This window comes from Lactuca sativa, chromosome 8 (assembly GCF_002870075.4).
Source record: "Lactuca sativa cultivar Salinas chromosome 8, Lsat_Salinas_v11, whole genome shotgun sequence".
Taxonomy (NCBI): domain Eukaryota; kingdom Viridiplantae; phylum Streptophyta; class Magnoliopsida; order Asterales; family Asteraceae; genus Lactuca; species Lactuca sativa.
Window position 1 is genome coordinate 39,099,277 of NC_056630.2, and position 22,042 is coordinate 39,121,318.

At 38.5% G+C, this 22,042-nt stretch overlaps 1 protein-coding gene across 1 annotated transcript; it reads right to left on the minus strand.

Annotated features, from left to right (window-relative positions):
* Positions 1-639: 639 nt before the first annotated feature.
* LOC111914296 (probable nucleoredoxin 2) lies at positions 640-3,438 on the minus strand. Its single transcript, XM_023910071.3, has 3 exons — positions 3,167-3,438; positions 1,504-1,998; positions 640-1,380 (listed from the first exon to the last, which is right to left on the minus strand). The coding sequence occupies exons 1-3, from the start codon at positions 3,296-3,298 to the stop codon at positions 766-768; spliced, it is 1,242 nt and encodes a 413-aa protein (XP_023765839.1). The 5' UTR covers positions 3,299-3,438; the 3' UTR covers positions 640-765.
* Positions 3,439-22,042: the final 18,604 nt, after the last annotated feature.

The following is a 22,042-nucleotide window of genomic DNA, read 5'->3' on the forward strand; positions in this document are numbered from 1 at the left end:
GAATAAGGTGTCATGACTATTTGTCATTCAATGGATACAACTCCACCATTGTGAAATGCCACGTTGGCACTCAATGGATTTAGATTTCAATGACCAATGAACTCTTCAACGGGAAAAAGAAAAGTCTTTAAATCTTTAAATAAATATTTTTTTAATATGTTTTATTGAACTTGTAGAGTTTAATGCATTGTAGGATAAAAATGAATAGAATTGTATGGAATAGTGAATGATGACAATTCACTTGAACTCTATAGAGTTCAATGCTTTGTATCAGCCCTTATAACCAAATAACATAATTAATGCTTTATTAGTTAAAACGTGTGTTATTTCTTATTTCAATCATATTTTCTTCTAATCAATCCGTATATAACACAAGTGATAATCTAGCTATTATATAAGTATAAGTTATTTAAAGAGAAATAAGATGTAGTCGTTAGGGTATGGAAAGATTCCAAAATTTTGTGACATAGAACATAGAACAAGGCACGTTTCTTTGTTTGGTCTCTAATTCCTTTCCCTACAACTAGAAACCGATCTAAGTAGATGACCACAAAGCCCAAATCGAGACCGGCCCAACAAAACCCGATTAGTCCGGTCCGAAAGTGCAACTCTAGAGAAGATGATTCCTTTTAGATCAAATTGTTGGAAAGCGAACAACTTACTCAAGATAATAATTATACACAATTTATCATTCCAAAATCTAACATCAACCCATAACTCACCTTTTGGTAAACAAATAGTAGTAAACAGTTTTCCGGTGGATTTTCATGCACTAGACATCTGAACCACCGGCCTAACACACTTGGTGTGCACTTCATACCCACAATCAATGCACTGGTAAGCCCAGCCCGAACCTTGCTCATCACAATCACAACATATAAACGGCCCCCCACCATTTTCTTGAGACACCAACGTGAGTTCATGGCGATGACCCGAATGTATCTCCATGCTCGGAAGATTCTTTGCATCCTCATCCATTTGCTTCTCCAATAGCTTCACCCTCGCTTCTGTAAAAGGATAAGCTTCCTCTTCGTACAAGTTAATCAGAGATCTCCCGTTCTTCGTTACAGTTTTTCCATCTGGACCCAAAATGATCAAACTTGGAATACCCGTGATATCAAAGTACTTGGTCAACTCCTTATTGATCGAGTCCCCAAATGGGAGTGCTAGCCATGGCATTAAGCTGAAAGAAGATTCAAACTCTAGCTGATTGTGATCAGTTGACACGTAGATGATTTCAAAGTCTTCTTGTTCACTTAGTTTTGCTTTTATCTTTTGGTAAATGGATATCAACTTGGGTGTGAATTTGAGACTTGGGAGACACCATTGTGCTGAAAAATATAGCCCGATGGTTTTGCCTATCAAGGAAGATATTAATACCTGCATGCATGGGGAGTTATATTAATTATCATAAATGTGTAAGTACATATATAGAAACTCGATATATTCAAACACTTTTATATATAACCACTAAGAATCACTTATAAATTAAATTAAACCAACCTTTTTGGATGCCGAATGAGCCAAAAGAAAATCTCTATCATGATTCATAAGCAAATTTGAGAGAGTTTGTCGTTCATGCTTCTCCTTTTCTTGCTTCAACAACTCATCCAACCTCTCTTTTGTAAAAGGATATGCTTCAACACCATAACGATAAATCAACTCAACTCCATCGTGCACAATACCTGCATCATGATCGGGTTGCAAGATGATCAAGCATGGAATCCCCTCAACGTCAAATCTGTTGTTCAATGCCTTTTTAGTTTCCAAATCAGAGAACGGAATCGCAAGCCATGGCATGTTTGATTGATAGTAGTTGTTGAATGCATTCAAGTCTTCATCAGATGAAACAAAGATGATCTCAAATGCTGACCCTTTTTTCGCTTTGATTTGTTCGTATACTTGAATCAATAGTTTTGTAAAACTTTGGCATTGTGGATACCAGTTTGCTGAAAAGTAAATGCCAACGATTTTGTCGTGAAGGTCGGAAATTTTTATCTGAAATATGGAGATATATATTGTAAGGTGATATTGTCATATTGGTACAACTACTAGTGGGGCAATTTTATCCAAGAACCTTAGAATCAAATAAATATCTCTACTATAGTATATGATGCCCTCATCTTTTGAGGTATCGAAGGTGCAAATAATGCAAAGGGGAACCCCACTTCTGAGCAAATGAAAGGGATAGGCACCTTACATTTATGGGATTCCACTTATGTAAATGTTTCATATAAATTTTGTAGGTTGATGGAAGTCTTTTTTGTGTTGGAAAGGTACCATAAAGCATGCGTGATGTACCTGTTTGAGTTTAATGGGACATGGTTACCCTTTCAGTGTTTTATATATGCTTTTGTCACAACAACTACATCATATATATATATATCACAAATATATTAACTTGTATCCTTTGCTAAATACAGTTTGCTGTGGCATGGGAATATATATTAGCTGTTTGTGACTCTTAAACTTAATCCACGTGGAGTTTTATTTTATTTTATTTTTTTTCTTTTACGTACACATGAATACATGAATCCATGATGCCCAAGTTGAGTCAAATTTGTGTTATGTTCATGAATAAAACTGGAAGGATATGCTCATAATCCAAGTGTACATGATCTTTGAAGTTTAAATTTTTTGAACTAGAATTATAAATATGCGATATGTTAAATTTAGGTTATTGTCTTCAAGAATCACTCCTTTTATTTTCTAGATTCAAAATTATAAACTTATTTTAACTTCTTAATTTCCCAACTAACAATTTGTGGACGATTTATGTAATTAAAAGATATACAATTACGTACATGAAGCTCTAGAGATTTGTATGGCGCAGTGACAAAATCATATATATAATCAAATAATTTATACGACATATTAGTACATGGAAAATATTATGGTGCAGATCTACTCTCGTTAGTTCAAACTTTATCTTTGTCTTCTTTTTTTTCATTTTTGAAAAAAAAAAAAAGAAACTTGTTTCTTTCGAACATCCATAACTAGATCTAAAGAAAAACATTTGGATAGATAAGACTCGTTTAACTTAAGTTTTACACAAAAATGATTGTATGTTTTGAACTAATTAAACAGCTGTCTAAAAAATATATGCTGAGCTGAACGATTACTTCGGCATGCACTAGAAATTTTAGAGAGAGAAATAGAGGGGGACCTGAGCTCCGGTGGGAGAGAGAAGAAAGTCACGGTCATCGGAGGCAAAAAGCGATAAATATCTGTGGCGGCTGACGATGGTTGTAGTGTCCGGCGACGTCGTTGCGTTGATCAACGATAGCTGCTGCCTCATCTCTCTCTCTCTCTCTCTCTCTCTCTCTCTCTCTCTTACTTACTTTCTCTCTCTAGGATACAAGAAGAACAGTAACATATAGGGAACCAGGTGTTGAGCTTCAAGAATCTGTGGAGTTTATATTTTCGTGTAGCCGTACAAACTTATCATTCACATACAAGATTCATAAATAAATAAAAAGTAATTTTATTTAGTAAATAGATCGAGCTTAATTGAGGCCTGAATTTAATATATACTTTACATTTAAATATAATATTATTTATTATAATGATTGTTTAGCTACTCATAGATTAAAATTTGTTTTATTCAAATTAATGATATAATAAACATTTTACGTGAATCGTATATACAATCTAAATTATACCTTATATAAAGAAGTATTTGACATTAATGTTGATATATGTCTAAATAATTTAAAAAGAAAAACAAAGTATGTAAATTATCACAGCCAAACACGTACCATTTTCTATTTCTATTACGGTCTGATTTCCTACATCAAGGGTCATGCTGTAGTCAGTTAAATTCCATCTTTGCCCTTATGAATGTTTTCGGATTCTCTCATTTGTTTCAGAAGTTTTTATCCAAAGGTGATTCACGTACTTTCAAAAATATTTATCATTTTATTGGTATTTTTGTACAATTTTTTTAGGGATAATGATTTGAAAGAGTAACGAATTTTTGATTTTTTCACTAAATTTTTTTTCGTTATCTATTTGCCATTGAACTATTGAAACTGTTCACATTTTACTCTTATGACCGGTTGTTACCGGTCATAAGGGTAAAATGTGAACAGTTTCAATAGTTTAGTGTCAAATAGATAACGAAAAAAAGTTTAGTGACTAAATATGAACAAAATCGAAAGTTCGTTTCCCTCTAAAAAGTCCAATGACTAAATGTGAACAAACTTCATCTTGTATTATGTTTTAGCAAATTATTTATTTTTGTTAAATTGTAGCAACATTTGTTGATGAAGAAATCTATGAAATAAAAAAAAACAAAACAAAACCCTGAAAATATATTTAAAAAAAAACAAAAAGCCGAAACCGAAATAAAAAACCAATGGTTTGGTATATTCCAAAATAAAAAATCAAAATTTCCAATATGATTTTGGTTTTACAAAAAAATGATTCTCACTGATGTGAATTATGACCATTGGTTTGACATGCGGAATTTGTGACATCCCATGAATACGTAGTTACAACATCGTCTGAACTCGTAATTCATAGTAAGGGGTTAGAGTATCGTCGCATAAATACGTAGTTACAACATCTCCTGAACTTGCAATTCATCACCTGCAGGTTATGAGCCTGTTGGTGTTTCCACTGGGTTGTCTTGAATAGTCTGTGGTCGCCATCTATACTCTGGTAGATGACTACATCGCCACATTGCCGGTTAAGGCTATGGTATCTCCTTTCATCCTACATCACCTATTTATCATCATCTATTTACCTAATTATCATCACCTTTCTATCATCACCTATCTCTCATCATTTTATTTCATCACACACCAACTATTTCATCTACCCATGTTTCATCCGCAACATATTTATAGATATAAAATAAATATACCGTTTAAATCTTTTAAAACATGTATAAAATCGTTGCTTGAATAACTCAGAACAATAACCTTCCTTGGTCTCTCTTGCTGGAACTCTTCTCCTTTCTTGCAAAATCACACCAAAAAGCTCAAGATAGCTCTTCCTCTCACTCTACACACTCAAGCTCGCTAGGGTTCTCACTTATGGGAAAGGTAGTCGCAATTGAAGACCACAAGTGCCTTTAAATATGGCTCGGGCCCAAAGATTTAGGGTTTCTGCCAACAGCGCGGACTCGTCGAGTCGCCTCACCGACTCGTCGAGTCCATTCATTAATCCGAGTCATTAGTCGCGACCTTACTCGACGAGTTGAGGCGTCAACTCGTCGAGTCTCTCTTCTTAACTCAAAAGAAAAATACTTAAATTATGATACCTGGAAATCCAGATGCTACATTTTGTTTTTTTATTTCATAGATTTCTTCATCAACAAATGTTGCTACAATTAAACAAAAATAAATAATTTTCTAAAACATAATACAATAGGACGTTTGTTTAAATTTAGCCATTGAACTTTTTAGAGGGAAACGAACTTTCGATTTTGTTCACATTTAGTCACTAAACTTTTTTTCGTTATCTATTTGCCACTAAACTATTGAAACTGTTCACATTTTACCCTTATCACCGGTAACAGCCGGTCATAAAGGTAAAATGTGAACAGTTTCAATAGTTCAATGGTAAATAGATAACGAAAAAAAAGTTTAGTGACGAAATGTGAACAAAATCAAAAGTTCGTTACCCTTTCAAGTCATTATCCCTTTTTTTTTTTTACTTTTCAGTGTTTTTAGTTTAAATATCCGATTTTTCTTCCTTTCTCGTTTATTTCATCTTTTTAATGTTTTTTTTATTATTTTTTAGACAACAGTTTTCATTTCAGTTTTTTTTTTACCTTTTTTTTTTTACTGTTTTTTTAATAACATTTTTTTCACCTTTATTATTTCTGTTTTTATATCCGTGTCCAACTCGTCTCTATTTTTATATATCAAAATATAATAGAAAAATGGAACAATCATATTTCCTCTCCAAAATTATTATATTTTTTTACACAAGATATATTTTGACTTATAACTTATATAATATACAAAAACATCATTTCTATTAATTATATTTCGCTTTCTTTAATATACTATATAAGGATTACAAGAATCATGCATGCATGTGTTGATGGTGTAGAAAAGTCGGTGGTAAAAAAAACAGTGAAATAACAAGCAAACAGATTAAATTGAATGAATGAATGGAACAATAAATTTCAAATAATATAGAGAAAGAAACTAAGTAGTTAGGGTTGATTTTTTTTTTGTTACAATTATTTACACCTAAGCGTAAGTATATAACAGTATGTATTATATAACAGTCTCATATTGAGGTGTTTTCATCGTGCCTCGGCCTCAAAGTCAATCTTAACAAAAATAAAGTGCTTGGGGGTGGGCGTGTCTACTTCTGTGGTTATTTGCACGGGGAGAATGATGGCTTGTGCTTATGGAGACTTCTCATTCTCTTACGTTGGAATGTCAATGGGAGGTAAAATGATGAGAATTTCGGTTTGGTTTCCCTTGATCGAGAAGTTTCAAATCAACCTTCTTTATGGAAAACTAAAGCTCTATCTCTAGGCGGGAGTCTTACTCTTTGTAAGGCAGTACTTGAAAGCCTAGACAACTACCTTTTCTCTGTATATAAGGTGCCTGTTTTGGTTATTAAAAAACTCGAAAGCATTCGAAACACTTTCTTTTTGGAAGGAAACTATGAATAAAGAAAAATCATTTGGATGGTGTCGAACAAGGTTTTAAATAGCTTTAAAATGGTGGGTTTGGCATCAAAAGCTTAAAGTTTTTCAACTTAGCGATCTTATATAAATGGTGGTGGAGGTTTCCTGATAACACATCTTGCCTTTGGAAGGATATGATAAAGGCCATTTGCGCGGGAAACAGGGGGTTAGTTTTGTTGAGATCTTACAAATATGGGAGGAGTACTTGGGGTTAAATTGATATATTAAACTAGGTTGTTAATAGGTTCAATTTGAACCTTAACTTGGCTTTTCAACATGTTAATTTCAAGTGGGGAGGAGATGTAGAACGAGAGTGGAGTTTGGAAGATGACAAGAAATTACTCAGTATCTTCTTTAAGGAAAGAGGTTGATCATTACATTATAGACAGTTCTGATGTTACCTCTAGGTAGTGTAGGAAAGTGTCGAGTAAAGTAAATATCTTTATTTGGAAGACACGTTTAGGTAGATTTCTAACAAGATCTAATTTGTCCAGAGGGGTTAACTTACCTTTAGATCTTTTTACGGCGTCTATTGTAGCTACTGAAATGGAACATCATGTGTTTGTGGATTTCCCTTAAGGGATAGAGGTCAGGCCTTACTCCACAATTGGTGACTCGCCATTTTGACTAGCTCTAACGTCCAAAAAATCCACATAAAGTCTTCTGTTTTAAAGTAAATTGGAACTATCATTTCCATTCCATGAAACGGTAATCAGAGTATAAAGTATAATCTCATCAAAACATCAGAGTATATGAAATGTAATCTCATAAAATCATTAGAGTAAAATATAACTAGAAAGCATGGAATCTCTGGAGGATCCAATGAAATCAAGTCGGGTTGTTCCCTATGCTACCAGACGTACCTAAAACAATTAAACTTAAACCGTAAGCACAAAGCTTAATGAGTTGTCCAAAATACCACATACAACACATAATAAAGGGCCCCGTCCTAAATAATGGACCCATCCAGATAATGGGCCTCAACCTAATAAGCATATAAACATACTATCAAGAAGTCACAAAGACAACAAGCATACAAATGACACCATGTGTCTAATCATAGTATAGTGAGAAGACTCACCTCTTAGTCAGTCAGCCAATCACCACAACTAGAAGAAAAGTAACAATTGGTACAAAAACCACCTAAATAAGTGATCAAATGTCAACCTCAACCTATGACCCAACTCTAATGTTTGGCCTACAGCCAAACCTAGTTAAAAAGTAAAAAAAAAATAGTCCATTATGGGTCCAAAAGCGCGCCATGCTTTTAGAGAAGCGCATTGTGACTTGATGAAAGACAAAATAGTCAGGTTTAGAGCTCAAAACATGTGAGGTTGAGAAAACCCTAAAAGTGCCCCGCATCCAGCAAAAGTGTCTCGCACTTTGGCCATCTTCACATGGGATTTTGACTTAATCCATTAATTCATTACCTAATGTTTCAGATCTAGACGCTAACAATGTTTAAATGGATAAAGTTTCCAACTTTATCCATTAAGTCATCCCAAAAACTCACTAGATATAAACTTCAAGCTCAAAATGACCTAAAATGACAACACCGCTTGCATGACTCAAAGAGCAAGACCATTCTACCAACTTCTCATCTCAAAATGTCCAAATAACAATCCTTAGAATGAGCTGGATTCATATCAACTCCAAGCTCATCACAAAAATGGGAACAAAAGTGCATAAAAAGGACCATACGCAAGATCTAACAAATAGAAAGGAAAGGTTGGAGCTTTTATTTACAAAAGGAAAGAAAACGTGTGGGCTTTATGGATCTACTCTTTTTCTTCACTTCCAAGTTCAAAAACAAATCTTAATCTTCAAGCTAAAACACCAAAAACATGGAAGATTAAGCTCTAAAGGAGGAAATCAAGCTTGAAATTGGAAGGAGAAGGGTTAGGGTTTTCGAACACACTCTTAAGGGGTGGTGGAGGTTGGAAATGATCAAAACGTAGGGGCTTAAGTGTGTTTAAATAGACAACAAACCTTGAAATCACATCAAGCCCATGGGCCAGAATCGCGTTGCGACCAATGAGCCAAAACAGGTCCAATGCCATAAAATTTTCCCAAAAGACTAAGGCCTAACGATACAAGTTCAATTCAAGAATACATACCCGTAATAGGAATGATGGAGATTAGTGCCCAAAGTCATAACAAATCCTAGTAATATTACTATAAATAATAATGTACTTTTGGGTTATACGCAAGAACAAAATAAAACACAGATATGAAAACATATTTATTTAAGGGACTTGATTTATTAAATGAGTTAGAGTAAATAAAGGAATATGGAATATTCTAGAATGATTTGAATTCCAAAGATAATTACAATTAAGTTTGGTAATTATCTCCGAGATTTCAAATCATCTCCTTATAAATAGAGGGCTCCAAATCAGGTCTTTGAACTTATGAAATATACCTCTCAGCCTAAATAGTTTGAAATCCTCAAAAACACTATAGAATCCCAAAGTGCAGTTTTCACACTGTGGAAAGGTGTTTTCCATGTTGTGGTCGACGAACAAAATCGAGATATCGATTCTATTCGAAGTTCATAGTTCGAGGATTTCTTGAATTTGTTTCTTGTTTGCTTTTTGTATGCGATTAAAGAAGAGTAACTCTATGTTGGATTCTTTACTCCATTCAGCCGGCTCGTCAAAAGAAGAAACATATCAAGAAATCAAAGGTATGTTTTTCCTACTTTGTGTCCCATCAAAGTTGCATAGATTAGTTAAGTTAGATCTATCTGGTGTTGAGTATTTGATTAGAATTGTTTATTGTTTCTGTTTCCTAGTTTTTAATCTTTGAGAGGCTCGAAACCATTAGAGGTATTTGAAGGTTTGTATTGATCGGATACACTTCAAGTATGAATAAAAAACGTAAAACTAATCTAAGCAAAACAATAAACAGAAAGTAAATAACATAGAAGTTCTCCAAATTGTTCTTTAACCTAGAAATAGTTTTGTCTTCACCAAGAAGACGGGTTTGTCACAAATATGATTGACACAAAGCCACAATCACAACATTAGGGTTTTCCCTAATGTTGTATATATACTAATCTATACATGTATATCCCTTAATTGAATGGATTGCATCTAATCTATACTAAGAACTGATGTTATCACAAAGATACATGATCTATGATCTATTCCATACTTATCTATATAATTACCTAATATACAAATATATCTTCCTAATATACAAAGTATTACAATCGAATAACTAAACTATAAGATGACGATGATTAGCTTGATACGTTGACGCTATAGATGTGTAGATGTTGACGATGATCTATCAACGTGGCGTATGTTTGAATCATCATATCATAAGGTGTGACCTTACAATCTCCCCTATAAGATGATGTCAAAACTAAACTTCTTCTTCAGAGTCATCAGAAGAGCCATTGTAGAACTTATCAGCTTCTTTTAAGACTTCAGGCTTGACCCATCTAAATTGATTAAGCTTAAGTTCGTCCATTCTTCTACTCAGCTCTAGTGAAATCAGCACACAATATCCTCTTTCCAAGTTATAGTGACCTTGACCTTCCAAGCAAGGATGAAACAAATGTTTAGTGGGAGCAGAAGGAATGTCATAAGTGATTTGAAAGCACATATGATTTTGACTGTCAAGATATAATATCTCGTGCTCTGGTTCTGGAATAAACATATACTGAACAGGTTCAACGCGCTGGTAATTCATTGTTGATGTATCTGGTGCCATAAGGAAGAAGGAATTTGGTATTCTTGGACTGTCTGGGAGCGTCTGTTCTTCCTGATGAGGCTGATCTAGATGAGCTAGCTGATGGACCAACGGATGGCATAAGATGGTGAATTGCCAAGAAGATGGTGAATTGCCAATTTCACTTCTTGAGCATGAACACCCTTGTGTTTGTTGATAATTCCTTGAATGTGCATCTACTCACTGTAGCCAAATTTGACTAGCTCAAGAGAAAATATAACCTCTCTGTATTCATATTCTACTTTATTTCTAACTAAATGAAGCTTTAGTGACTCATTCCATGGTTTGGTGCATCTTACTTTGATGATAGGATTAGGCTTTGACTTGCGTGTAAGAACATCTCCAACCTTCTTCTTATCAATCTGGTCATTCAGGTATGAAACACTGTGTTGTTTCTCCACATTATTCTTGAAGATTTTCTTGACCTGATTATCAGCGCTTTGAATGTTTGCATTCTCATCAGCGGAGGCAAGAGCTTGAGAAAGTTTGGTAGACAGACGTTCCGCTTTTTTCTTCTTTCTTTTGAAGAACAAGAACATTATATTCTACGATTATTTCTCTAACTTCCTTAATGGGTAAATTCCATGTTTCCGATAATTCATTCAGATCAAAGATGAGTTTGCTTTTCATTTTAGGAGGAGATGTTGAAAGATCACCAGTAGCAACAGAAGAGCTTCTAGCTTTAGCGTCATAAGCTCCCCCTGAGAAGGAAGCTTTAGTCTTTCGAGGATTCAGTTAATCATTATCAGAGTCAATATCACTGTTAGTTCCTTGAGGAACCTCTTGAGAAATCTCCCCCTTAAAACAAGAACCATGATAGACAACATTTAAGGGAATAGCATGAACAACAACTTGTTGCATGAAACCAAGATCAAGAAACCCTTCATAGTCATCGGTTTCTAAATGGTCACTAGTGTCTAGAATTTGTTGATCAGTTATAGCATTGGCATCTGGAATATCAAAAACAACAATATGCTTTTAAGGATCAACTTCAACTTCAACCCTTCTAGTCATCTCAGGCTAAGATGAAATCACCATCTACATTTGCATTGGCTGAGGACCTTCTTGATTATCCCCCCCCCTTTTGGAAGCATTAGATTGGGGAGGAGAGTTAGGAGGAGAAATAGTTCTTGGAGGAGGATGAGATGGTGGGGGAATATTTTTTGATAGAGGTGGAGGTGGAGGTAGGTTATCACCTAGAGAATTTGGTGGAGTGTCATAAACAACCATATCATCATCATCATCATCCAAAGCCTTAAATTACTTCATTGTGGCCACATCCCTTTCAACTTTTTTCAGCCTTTTATCCATTGACCGAGTTAACTGTAAAATTAAGGAGAGTTAAGAAAGCACAACAGTTTCAAAGTTGGAGCTGGTTTCTCCCTGATCACCTTGATGAAGAGCGACAACAATAATGGGTGTAGGGGGAACCGTCTTAGCTTGAGGAGAAGGAGACGGTTTTAAAGGAGGTTCATCTTGGATCATTGGAACAGTAGTATCTCCAATAGGAGGGGTTGATCCACGAGGTACAATGTCATCAACAGAGGAAGACGATGAAGAAGTAGTTGAAAAATGAATGTGCTTGTTCAACCTTAGAGGAGAGTTCTTTTTCTAAGTTAAGTCTTCTCCTATGCCAGCTACTGATTCTTCTATATTTTTATCAGTGTCTTCTTCTCATCAGCCCCTTCTTTATTACCAACTTCTGAATCATCATCATTATCTTCTTCATCACCAACATCATAGCCTTCTGTTTGAGACAAGATTAGACCAAGCCAACATGGATAAGGAACATTCAGTGGATTCTTTAATGCAATCAACCATTTGATCAATAAAAAGTTGAGCAAAGTCTAGTTTCTTGTTGTAAACGATGGAGTATAAAATCCTTTACTCAAAGAGATTCAGTTGATCCAAACTCCCAGTCTTGTATCCAAGACATTTGCCAATTACACCTGTTAAGTACTTCCACCCTACATTAAAACATCAACGAAGAGTATTCTTGTATGGATCACGAGTGAGGCTTGGAAGATGAAATTTATACCCTAATTTTTCACGAGCAGATTTGCAGCTTTCTTTAGAGGGATTTTCAGAGTAACTTTCAAACCGAGGAAGACGAAGAGCAGTTAGAAAGGATTCCACATCAATGGTAACCCAAAATTGACCATCTCCAATGGTTCTAGTGATGGTTCGAGCAACAGTATCAACAAAGCATCTATAGTAAAACTCACATACTTGTTTAGGGTTGAATGGGTTTGGGAAATCACATAATACATATCGAAGAGGGCAACTTTTGACATAGTCGATAAAGTCCTCGATTCCTAAGTTTGCGAACTGCTTTGGGATTTCATCCGAGAACGCCACATTGGTGGATTGAATGATGATGGTAAAGTCAGGAGCATGAGGACCTTTGATGATGTTAGTGTTGGGGGCAAACTCGTATAAGGAATTTGACTTGGTGAAAACTTTGAGGAAGATTACGATTGGGAGTCTTTTTTTAGAGAGAGTGCCAATTGCTTTTGAATCGCTTGTGAAATTGACCTAGAGCAGTGAATTTCCAGTATATACCCTAAAAGATTTCTTCCTTTTTAAGTAGCTGAACAACGAGTCACTTGAGATGGTCACCAAGTAAGTTTGTAATGTCTCCTGATAGTGTGGGTTAAAACTATCATTCACTAACATACTATTACGATATCTCATTAGTGTGTGGTTTCATATGCTGAATCATAAATCTCTTTTATTATAAGAAAGAGGGAAGGAGTGGATAGGTGCGTGTAATATATCACAGATAATGATATATCCATCGGCACAAATTTTCCAAGCTCTCATCAGCGTATGGTACATTACGCTAAATCATAAAACGTTAAAGAAGAATGTAAGGGAAAGAATGGATTGGTGCCTATGATAGCCAACGACATATAGACTAACCATCGGCACAGACTTTCGAACTTTTATCAATGTGTGGTTTTACACAGTGAATCATCAAGTTATGTATTAGAAGACTTATGGAGAGAATGGATTATTTTAGTTACGCTGAGGTGACATCAGCGTGAATCATTAACAGTTTAACTCATCAACAAGAAGTGGTTTAAACTTTCGTATCTTGGAGTAAGTTGCAATCTAGAAACAAAGACTCACCATTAAATCATAATGGTATCATGTCATACCTTAGACTCGGAGGTCAAGGACATCAACAACCCTTTTCCATTTAAGGACCAGACAAGTAACTCTTACGCTGTTGACTATGCAATCAAGGTAAGCCATTGGGATATGCTCAATGTTTCAGCATAATATAAGACTTGATGCAATCAGGGTTAGATAAAGATGATTAATTTTAAAATATACACCCAACCTTTATATCAATGATTTTTTATTTGGACTAGGCAATCGGTCTGCAGATGAAAAGTTGTCCTTAAATGCAAACGAGTACCCAAATCAACATGGAACCTCTTCCAAAACCTGTAAGTAAATCGAACATCCTGATCGGAAACTACTAAGACGGGGATACCATGTTATGCCACAACCTCCTGGATATAGACATCCGCTAACTTCTCTGTAGAAATGCTCTCCTGAATAGGAATGAACTGTGCACTCTTGTTCAATCGATCTACGATGACCCAAATCAAATCCACCCCCTCCCTTCGTGCGGTCTGTAGAAGCTTTGTAATGAAATCCATTGTAATCTCTTCCTGTTTCTAAACGGGAACACCCAACAACTCCATTTTTCTGTGCGGTCGTTGATGCTCAGCCTTGACTTTCATGCAATTCAAACACCTTTCCACATACCACACCACATCCTGCTTCATGCATGGCCACCAATAATCGAGTCGGAGCTCTCTATACATCTTCGTCGCTCCCGGATGAATAGAAAATCTCGACTTGTGTGCCTCTTCCATCAAGATCTGCCGCACACCCTCATAGTATGGAACCCAGACTCTCCGATGAAGGGTTAAGAATCCCCAACTATGATAATAAAAAGAGGAAACCTGACCCACTATAGGCTCACTCTTCTGGTGCTGCTCTTTCATAGCCTCGACCCAAGCCTCTTGAATCTACTCTAAAAGTGGGGTAATCACAGTCATTCTCATATGAACATTCCTGATCGGTGCGGTAGCCGACTTGCGGCTAAGAGCATTGTCCACCATTTTGGACTTCCCTGGGTGAAAGGATTTCACAATCATAACCTTCACCACATTAAGCCACTTGTGTTGCCTCATGTCCAGTGTTGGTTTTTCAATCAAATACTTCAAACTCTTGTGGTCCGTGTAAATGATACAATGAACCCCATACAAGTAATGATGTGGCTTCAGCTGCATCGAAGCGTAAGCTATCACATGACCCCTCTGCATCAAAACTGCACCCAATCTCGATATCGATGCATCACAATATACCATGAAATCATCCATACACTCTAGCAGGGTCAAGATCGGAGCCTTGCATAACTTCTGCCCTAAGGTCTCAAACAACGCCTGTTGCACAAGCCCACAACAAAAAGTAGCAGAATTCTTTGTTAACCTGGTCGACGTAACTATGATCCTAGAGATTCTCGATAAACCTCCGGTAATACCCAGCTAAACCAAGGAAACTCTGAATCTCGAATGGATAACTTGGAACATCCCACTACATCATGATGTGGCTTCAGCTGCATCGAAGCGTAAGCTATCACATGACCCCTCTGCATCAAAATTGCACCCAATCCCGAGATCGATGCATCACAATATACCATGAAATCATCCATACACTCTAGCAGGGTCAAGATCGGAGCCTTGCATAACTTCTGCCCTATGGTCTCAAACAACGCCTGTTGCACAAGCCCACAACAAAAAGTAGCAGAATTCTTCGTTAACCTGGTCGACGTAACTATGATCCTAGAGAAATTCTCGATAAACCTCCGGTAATACCCAACTAAACCAAGGAAACTCTGAATCTTGAATGGGTAACTTGGAACATCCCACTCCATCATGGCCTTAATCTTAGACGGATCGACCAATATACCCTTCTGGTTAACATGGTGCCCTAAAAATTACACATTGCGCAACCAAAACTCGCACTTGGAAAATTTGGCATATAACCTCTCCCTCCCCAGAGCCTCCAAAACCTCTCACATATGATCCTCGTGCTACTCCTTGGTCTTAGAATAGACCAATATGTCATTAATAAACACGATGACTGACCAATCGAACATCGTCCTGCAAACCCAGTTCATGAGATCCATGAACGATGTTGGTGCATTAGTGAGCCCAAACAGCATCACGACAAACTCGTAATGACCATAACGATTTCTAAAGGCCGTCTTCTAAAATTCCTCATATCGGACCCTCATCTGAGGATAGCCTGGATGCAAATCAATCTTGGAGAACCAAGACACACCATGAAGTTGGTCAAATAAATTGTCAATCCTTGAAAGTGGATAATGGTTCTTCACCGTTATCTTGTTCAGGTCTCGGTAATCAATATACATCCTGTGGGAGCCATCCTTATTTTTTTACAAATAATATTGGTGCTCCCCAGGCTGGAATACTCGGTCTGATAAATCCCTAGTCTAACAGCTTCCGCAGCTGTGTACAGAACTCCTGCATCCCCGGTGGTGCCAACCAATCAGGTTTCTTGGTTGTCAGAGCCGCACCAGGAACTAAATCAACACGAAACTCCACCTATCTCTCCAAAGGCACTCCTGGAAGGCCCTCTGGAAACACATCCGCATACTCCAAACAAATGGCACATCATCAATCATCCTCTTCTTCTCCAGTCTTGTATCTAACACATAAGCCACAAAACCAGAACATCCTTGCTGTAAATATCTTCTGGCTCTCACAATTGAACAAAGAGTCGGTCCATGCTGAGCACCCTCGCCATGAATAACCAGTTCTCCCCCACAAGGTCATCATAGGAATGGATTCGTTAAGCCCTAATGAGGGTGGTGATCGACTGTGAGCAACAGTTGGTTTGTGTCAGGACCCCAAGTGGGGCAGAGTTGGTGATTTTGGGTGAGAGGCTGCCGCGCAGGCTGGCTTTGTTTTCAGTAGCGAGGTCTAGGCGCTACCTTCAGTAGGGTTGTGCAGGTTATGTCACCTACGTCATGGATACCCGGGAGGCGGGTAAGGCGATCGTGAGTGATGTGCCAGTTGTGACAGAGTATCCATATGTGTTCCTAGAGGAGTTGCTTGGGATACCACCGGAGAGACAAGTGGAGTTCAGTATCGACCTAGTCCCAGGTGTGGCTCTAATAGCCAAGGAACTCCTCCTAAGATGCAGGAGTTGTCTACACAGCTGTAGGAGCTGTTAGACAAGGGATTTATCAGGCCGAGCAGTCTGCCTTGGGGAGACCCAATCCTGTTTGTGAAGAAGAAGGACGGGTCGCATCAAATGTGTATAGGTTACCTGGAGTTGAACAAGGTAACCTTGAAGAACCGTCACCAACTCCTAAGGATTGATGATCTCTTCGATCAACTTCAGGGGGCATCTTGGTTTTCCAAGATAGATTTGCATTCAGGCAATCACCAGATACGAGTCAGAGATGAGGATGTAAAGAAGATTGCCTTTCGGACTCTCTATGGCCATATGAGTTCATGGTGATGCCTTTTGGGCTCAACAATGCCCCTACCGCATTCATGGACCTCATGAACCACGTATGCAGACCGATGTTGGATCGGTCTATGATAGTCTTTATTGATGACTTTCTGTTTTACTCCAAGACGCAGGAGCAGCATGAGGAGCACTTGCGAGAGGTGTTGGATACCCTGAGGAGGGAGAGCTTGTACGCCAAATTCTCCAAGTGCGAGTTGTGGTTGCATGAGGTGCAATTTCTAGGGCACCTTATCAATCATAATGGTATTTTGGTCGACCCGGCCAAAGTGGAGGCAATGATGAGATGGGAGGTTCCGAAGTCTCCATCTGAGATTCGGAGTTTCCTTGGTTTAGCAGGCTATTACCAGAGATTCATTCAGGATTTCTCCAAGATAGCAGTACCTCTGACCCGAATGATGAAGAAGGTCGTTGTATTTTGTTGGGGGTCTGGGCAGCAGGCAGCATTCGAGACTTTGAGGTAGAGGTTGTGCGAGGCACCGATCTTAGCCCTGACAGAGGGCATTGAGGATCTTTTTAGTATATTGTGATGCGTCCATCTTGGGTTTTGGCGCAGTGTTGATGCAGAGAGGGCACATCCTGGCCTATGCCTTGAGGCAGCTGAAGCCTCACGAGGCGAACTACCCGAGGTACGATCTAGAGTTGGGGGGCAGTTGTTTTCACCCTCAAGATTTGGCAACACTACTTCTAGGGGGTCCATTGTACCATTTACACGGACCACAAAAGCTTGAGGTTTGTGATGGACCAGCCAAATCTGAATATGAGACAGCGGCGATGGTTGGATGTGGTGAAGGATTATGATTGTGAGATCCTTTAGCACCCGGGGAAGGCCTACGTTGTAGCTGATGCACTTAGCCACAAGGCATTCGCAGCCCTAATAAGAGACATCTATCTGAGGATGACAATAGTGACTCCACTTTTGGAGAAGATCCGAGAGGCCCAATAGGAGGATATGAAGGAGGAACAGTGGAAGCGTGAGCGCATCGTGGGCCAGATTTCCTCCTACGAATATGATAGCTGTGAGCTGTTGACACTCAACCACAGAGTGTGAGTTCTATACGCAGGCGGTGTGCGCCAGATCCTGATGGACGAGGCACACAAGTCCTAATTTTCCATCCATCCAAGGGCGACGATGATGTATAGAGATCTTTGTCCTGATTACTGGTGGCCCTGCATGAAGTGGGATGTAGCCTAGTATGTTGAGAGATGCCTGACCTACAGGAAGGTCAAGGTCGAGCACCAAAGACCTCACGGAAAGACGTAGCCATTGGATATCCCTGTGTGGAAATGGGAGGATATTACTATGGATTTCATCACGAAGCTTCCCAGGACCGCACAAGGAGTGGATTCGATTTGGGTCATCATAGATCGGTTGACCAAGAGTGTCCATTTCATTCCGATCCAGGAGAGCATTTCAGCTGAGAAGCTAGCTGACATCTACATCAGAGAGGTCGTAGCTCGACACGTGGTGCCAGTCTCCGTGATTTCTAACCGATATGTACAGTTCACTTCCAGATTCTGGAAGAAATTTCATGATTAGTTGGGTACTCGTCTGCACTTTAGCACGACTTTTCACCTGCAGACGGACGGTCAAAGTGAGCGGACCATCCTGACTTTGGAGGATATGTTGCGGGCGTGTGTTTTAGACTTTGGTGGTAGCTGGGATACCTACCTTCCCTTGGTAGAGTTTTCCTATAATAATAGCTACCACGCCAGTAGCGACCGACCTCCCTTCGAGATTCTTTACGGGAGGAAGTGCAGGACCCCAATATGTTGGGATAAGGTTGGACAAAGGGTCATGGGGAGTACCAAAATGGTACTCAAGATGACAGAGAAGATCCAGCAAGTCCGGAGTAGACTCCAAACGGCCCAGAGTCGGCGGAAGAGCTACGCTGACAGATGACGATCAGACCTAGAGTTTCAGCTAGGAGATATGGTCCTCTTTAAGGTGTCACCTTGGAAAGGTGTCATCCAGTTCAGGAAGCGGGGCAAGTTGGGCTCCAGATACATTGGTCCGTTTAGGGTATTGGCCCGGGTGGGCCGGGTTGCGTATCGACTGGATCTGCCATCCGAACTTAGTCAGATCCACATCACCTTTCTTGTCTCCCAGTTGCAGAAGTGCTTGGCATATGATTCTACAGTTGTGCCTTTAGAGGATATTCAGGTGGATGGAAGCCTGAGCTACATCAAGTGACTGGTAGCCATCCTTAACAGGAAGACAAAGGATCTAAGGAACAAGAGGGTAAAGTTGGTGAAGGTGCAATGGCAGCACCGCAAGGGTACAGAATGGACTTAGGAGCCAGAGGATGAGATGAGGGAGCATTACCCATACCTATTTCCATATGCAGCAGACTTCGAGTACGAAGTCTAAAATAAGTGGGGGAGATTTGTAACGCCCGGATCCTGTTATGTATTAAATTCAAAATTTATTCTTTTTGCATAGAAACTCGACGAGTTGGAGGCCCTAAACTCGTTGAGTAGGAACAGATTTGGACGTGGGATTAGAAAGTCTACTCGACGAGTTAAGAGCCTCAACTTGACGAGTAGGACTGCCAGAGTGACACCCTAATTTTCAGGGTTTAGCATCCTATTTAACCACCTTAACCTCCAAAGGCTGCCTCATTTATAGCCTCCATCATCCCAAACCATATCCACAAAACCCTAATTCACTTTTGAGTGTTTTGAGCCATTTTTTTGCATTCTTTGTGAATTTGAAGAAGATGATTGTTGAAGAAGGAGCAATGATCTGAAGGAGAAGAGTAGATCCAGAAGTTGAGCTCCATTTCGGGTTCATTTGACGTATAAAGTTCCTATCGTTTCTATTCGATGTTTATATATAGTTTTAGAGAGATTTCTCCATGTTTTGGTCCAAGAATGTTAGTCTTTGGGACTTGGACATCCAATGTGGGAAAACCATTCATATTAAGGGTTTTTAGGGGACTTCATGGCATAAAGGTGCCAACTTTATGGCCATGAGGGTCCCATGCAACTTATGGACCATCCTTTTGGCCTTTTGAGCCAAGTATTCCATGCATGCAAGTAAAGATAGGAAGTTTACGTGATATATCAGTCCTAGTGGACCAGATCTATGATTCGGAAGCATTGAACTCGATTGGAAGTGACTGAATGGATTTAGACTAAGAGTACTCAATGAGTTGTTCATCCAACTCAGCGAGTTGGATCGTGGCCCCCTACCTTTTCTGTTTATTGAGCAAACTCGTCGAGTCTAGGAGATGACTCAATGAGTTGGCCATGGTTTTTGGGTTTTGAAGACTGAAGAACACGACGAGTTCAAGGAGGAACTCAACGGGCTGTGTTGAAATGTCTCGACTCGTTTATAGGGAGGAACTCGACGAGTTAGATCGAAATTTCCAAGGTATTATGGATTATGGAACTCCGCGAGTTGAGTCAACCTGGATGGTTGACTTTGGCCAGAGTGTTGACTTTGACTTTAACTTTGACCAAAGTTGACCCATAATGGGTCATGAGTACGGAAGGATAATTAAAGGAAATGTTTATATGTAGGAGTCTGAGAGGGGTTGATTTCAGAGCAAGAGTTTTTGCAGCTATTACCAGTTATCGAGGTGAGTTACCTTCCAGTAGGAGGGGGTCGAAGGCACCAATGTCGGGCCACTAATAGTTGATTATAGTTGAGATGATTGTATTTGTGATAATTGTTTGGTATGCTACTATATGTTATGCTTTATGTGCTTGTATGCTATGATATTATGTGATAGTGGTAGGAGGGGTAGGTTAAACCCCGTAGCCGGTTGAGATAAACCAGAGGGTAGGTCAGGCATCCAGATATGTCTGACAATATGTTTATGCTATGTATTATGTGGTAGTGGTAGGGGTGAAATAGTCCCCATAGCCGGTTGAGATAAACCAGATGGTAGGTCGGGCACCAAAATATGCCTGGCAGGGTAGGTCGAGCACCAAGATATGCTTGACAGGGTAGGTCGGGCACCCATATATGCTTGACAGGGTAGGCGGGGCACCTAAATATGACTGGTGGTATGTTATTGTATGGTATGCAGTATGATGCGGGAACTCACTAAGCTTTGTGCTTATAGTTTCAATTTTAGTTTCAGGTACTTCCTCTTCGAAGGGAAAGGAGTCGACATGATTGCGGTGCATCACACCACATTTTCCGCACCATATATCTTTGGGATTTATACTCTAATGATTTTTTATCATGACATGTTTTGACTATCGATACATTGGTTTTTGATTTGAATGATGCGATGATTGTTTTTAGACAAATGGTTTTATAATTGGTTAATTTAAAAATGAAATTTTTAGCCTTGAATTTTGGGATGTTACACTCCACCATCAGTTACAGAAGAAACCCCCACTAACACCCACTAACTATCTCACAAATATAATTACATGTCATAGACACTAGATAATTCTTCTACTGCAGGGTCTCACATTATAACGATTGGACTCAAACAAGAGCTACGCAATAGAGTTTAACCTAACCTTTTAGAATTATCTAATTTCCGCAACATTTAATCGACAATATTCGCTTGGTAGTCAATTAGTATTAGCAGTGGTTCCTAAAAGCACAAAGCAATCAACATTCGAGCAACGAGTTCTAACCAAAGCATTGTCTAACAGGCCATCCTAACATATCATTAGTAATCCTACTAGCATGTAGTTCTAGGGGCTCATACAGTAAACATACAAGACATCCATCATATCATACAATCCTGAGCAGATTCTTAATCCTAATCTAGCATGTTATTAACATACTGAATCAAACAAACATATATGGGTATTTTTGGAACAAACAATTGCATGCATCATGCCCCCTGTTTCTAGTAGTAATCCCTTTTTAGAAATCATTTCTTTTTATGAAAATTTTACCAACTCCTCAGTATGAGTTCAGACACACCCGAGAGTGTGTTTGAATCCCTCAAACCAAGGATCTGTTACCAACTTGTAACATCCCAAAAACCATAAGTAAAAATTTAATTTTTAATTCACCCCAAAACCACCTAATATTCATATCAACTATACGAAAATATGTTAAAATAAAAATAGTTATCAGAGTACATTCCCAAAAAA

Coding starts and splice junctions, on each gene's coding strand:
- LOC111914296 (XM_023910071.3), bottom strand. CDS start 3,298: ATGAGGCAGCAGCTATCGTTGATCAACGCAACGACGTCGCCGGACACT. Junction 1,999..3,166: donor TCTCTCCCACCGGAGCTCAG/GTCCCCCTCTAT, acceptor TCCATATTTCAG/ATAAAAATTTCCGACCTTCA. Junction 1,381..1,503: donor CTCATTCGGCATCCAAAAAG/GTTGGTTTAATT, acceptor CCATGCATGCAG/GTATTAATATCTTCCTTGAT.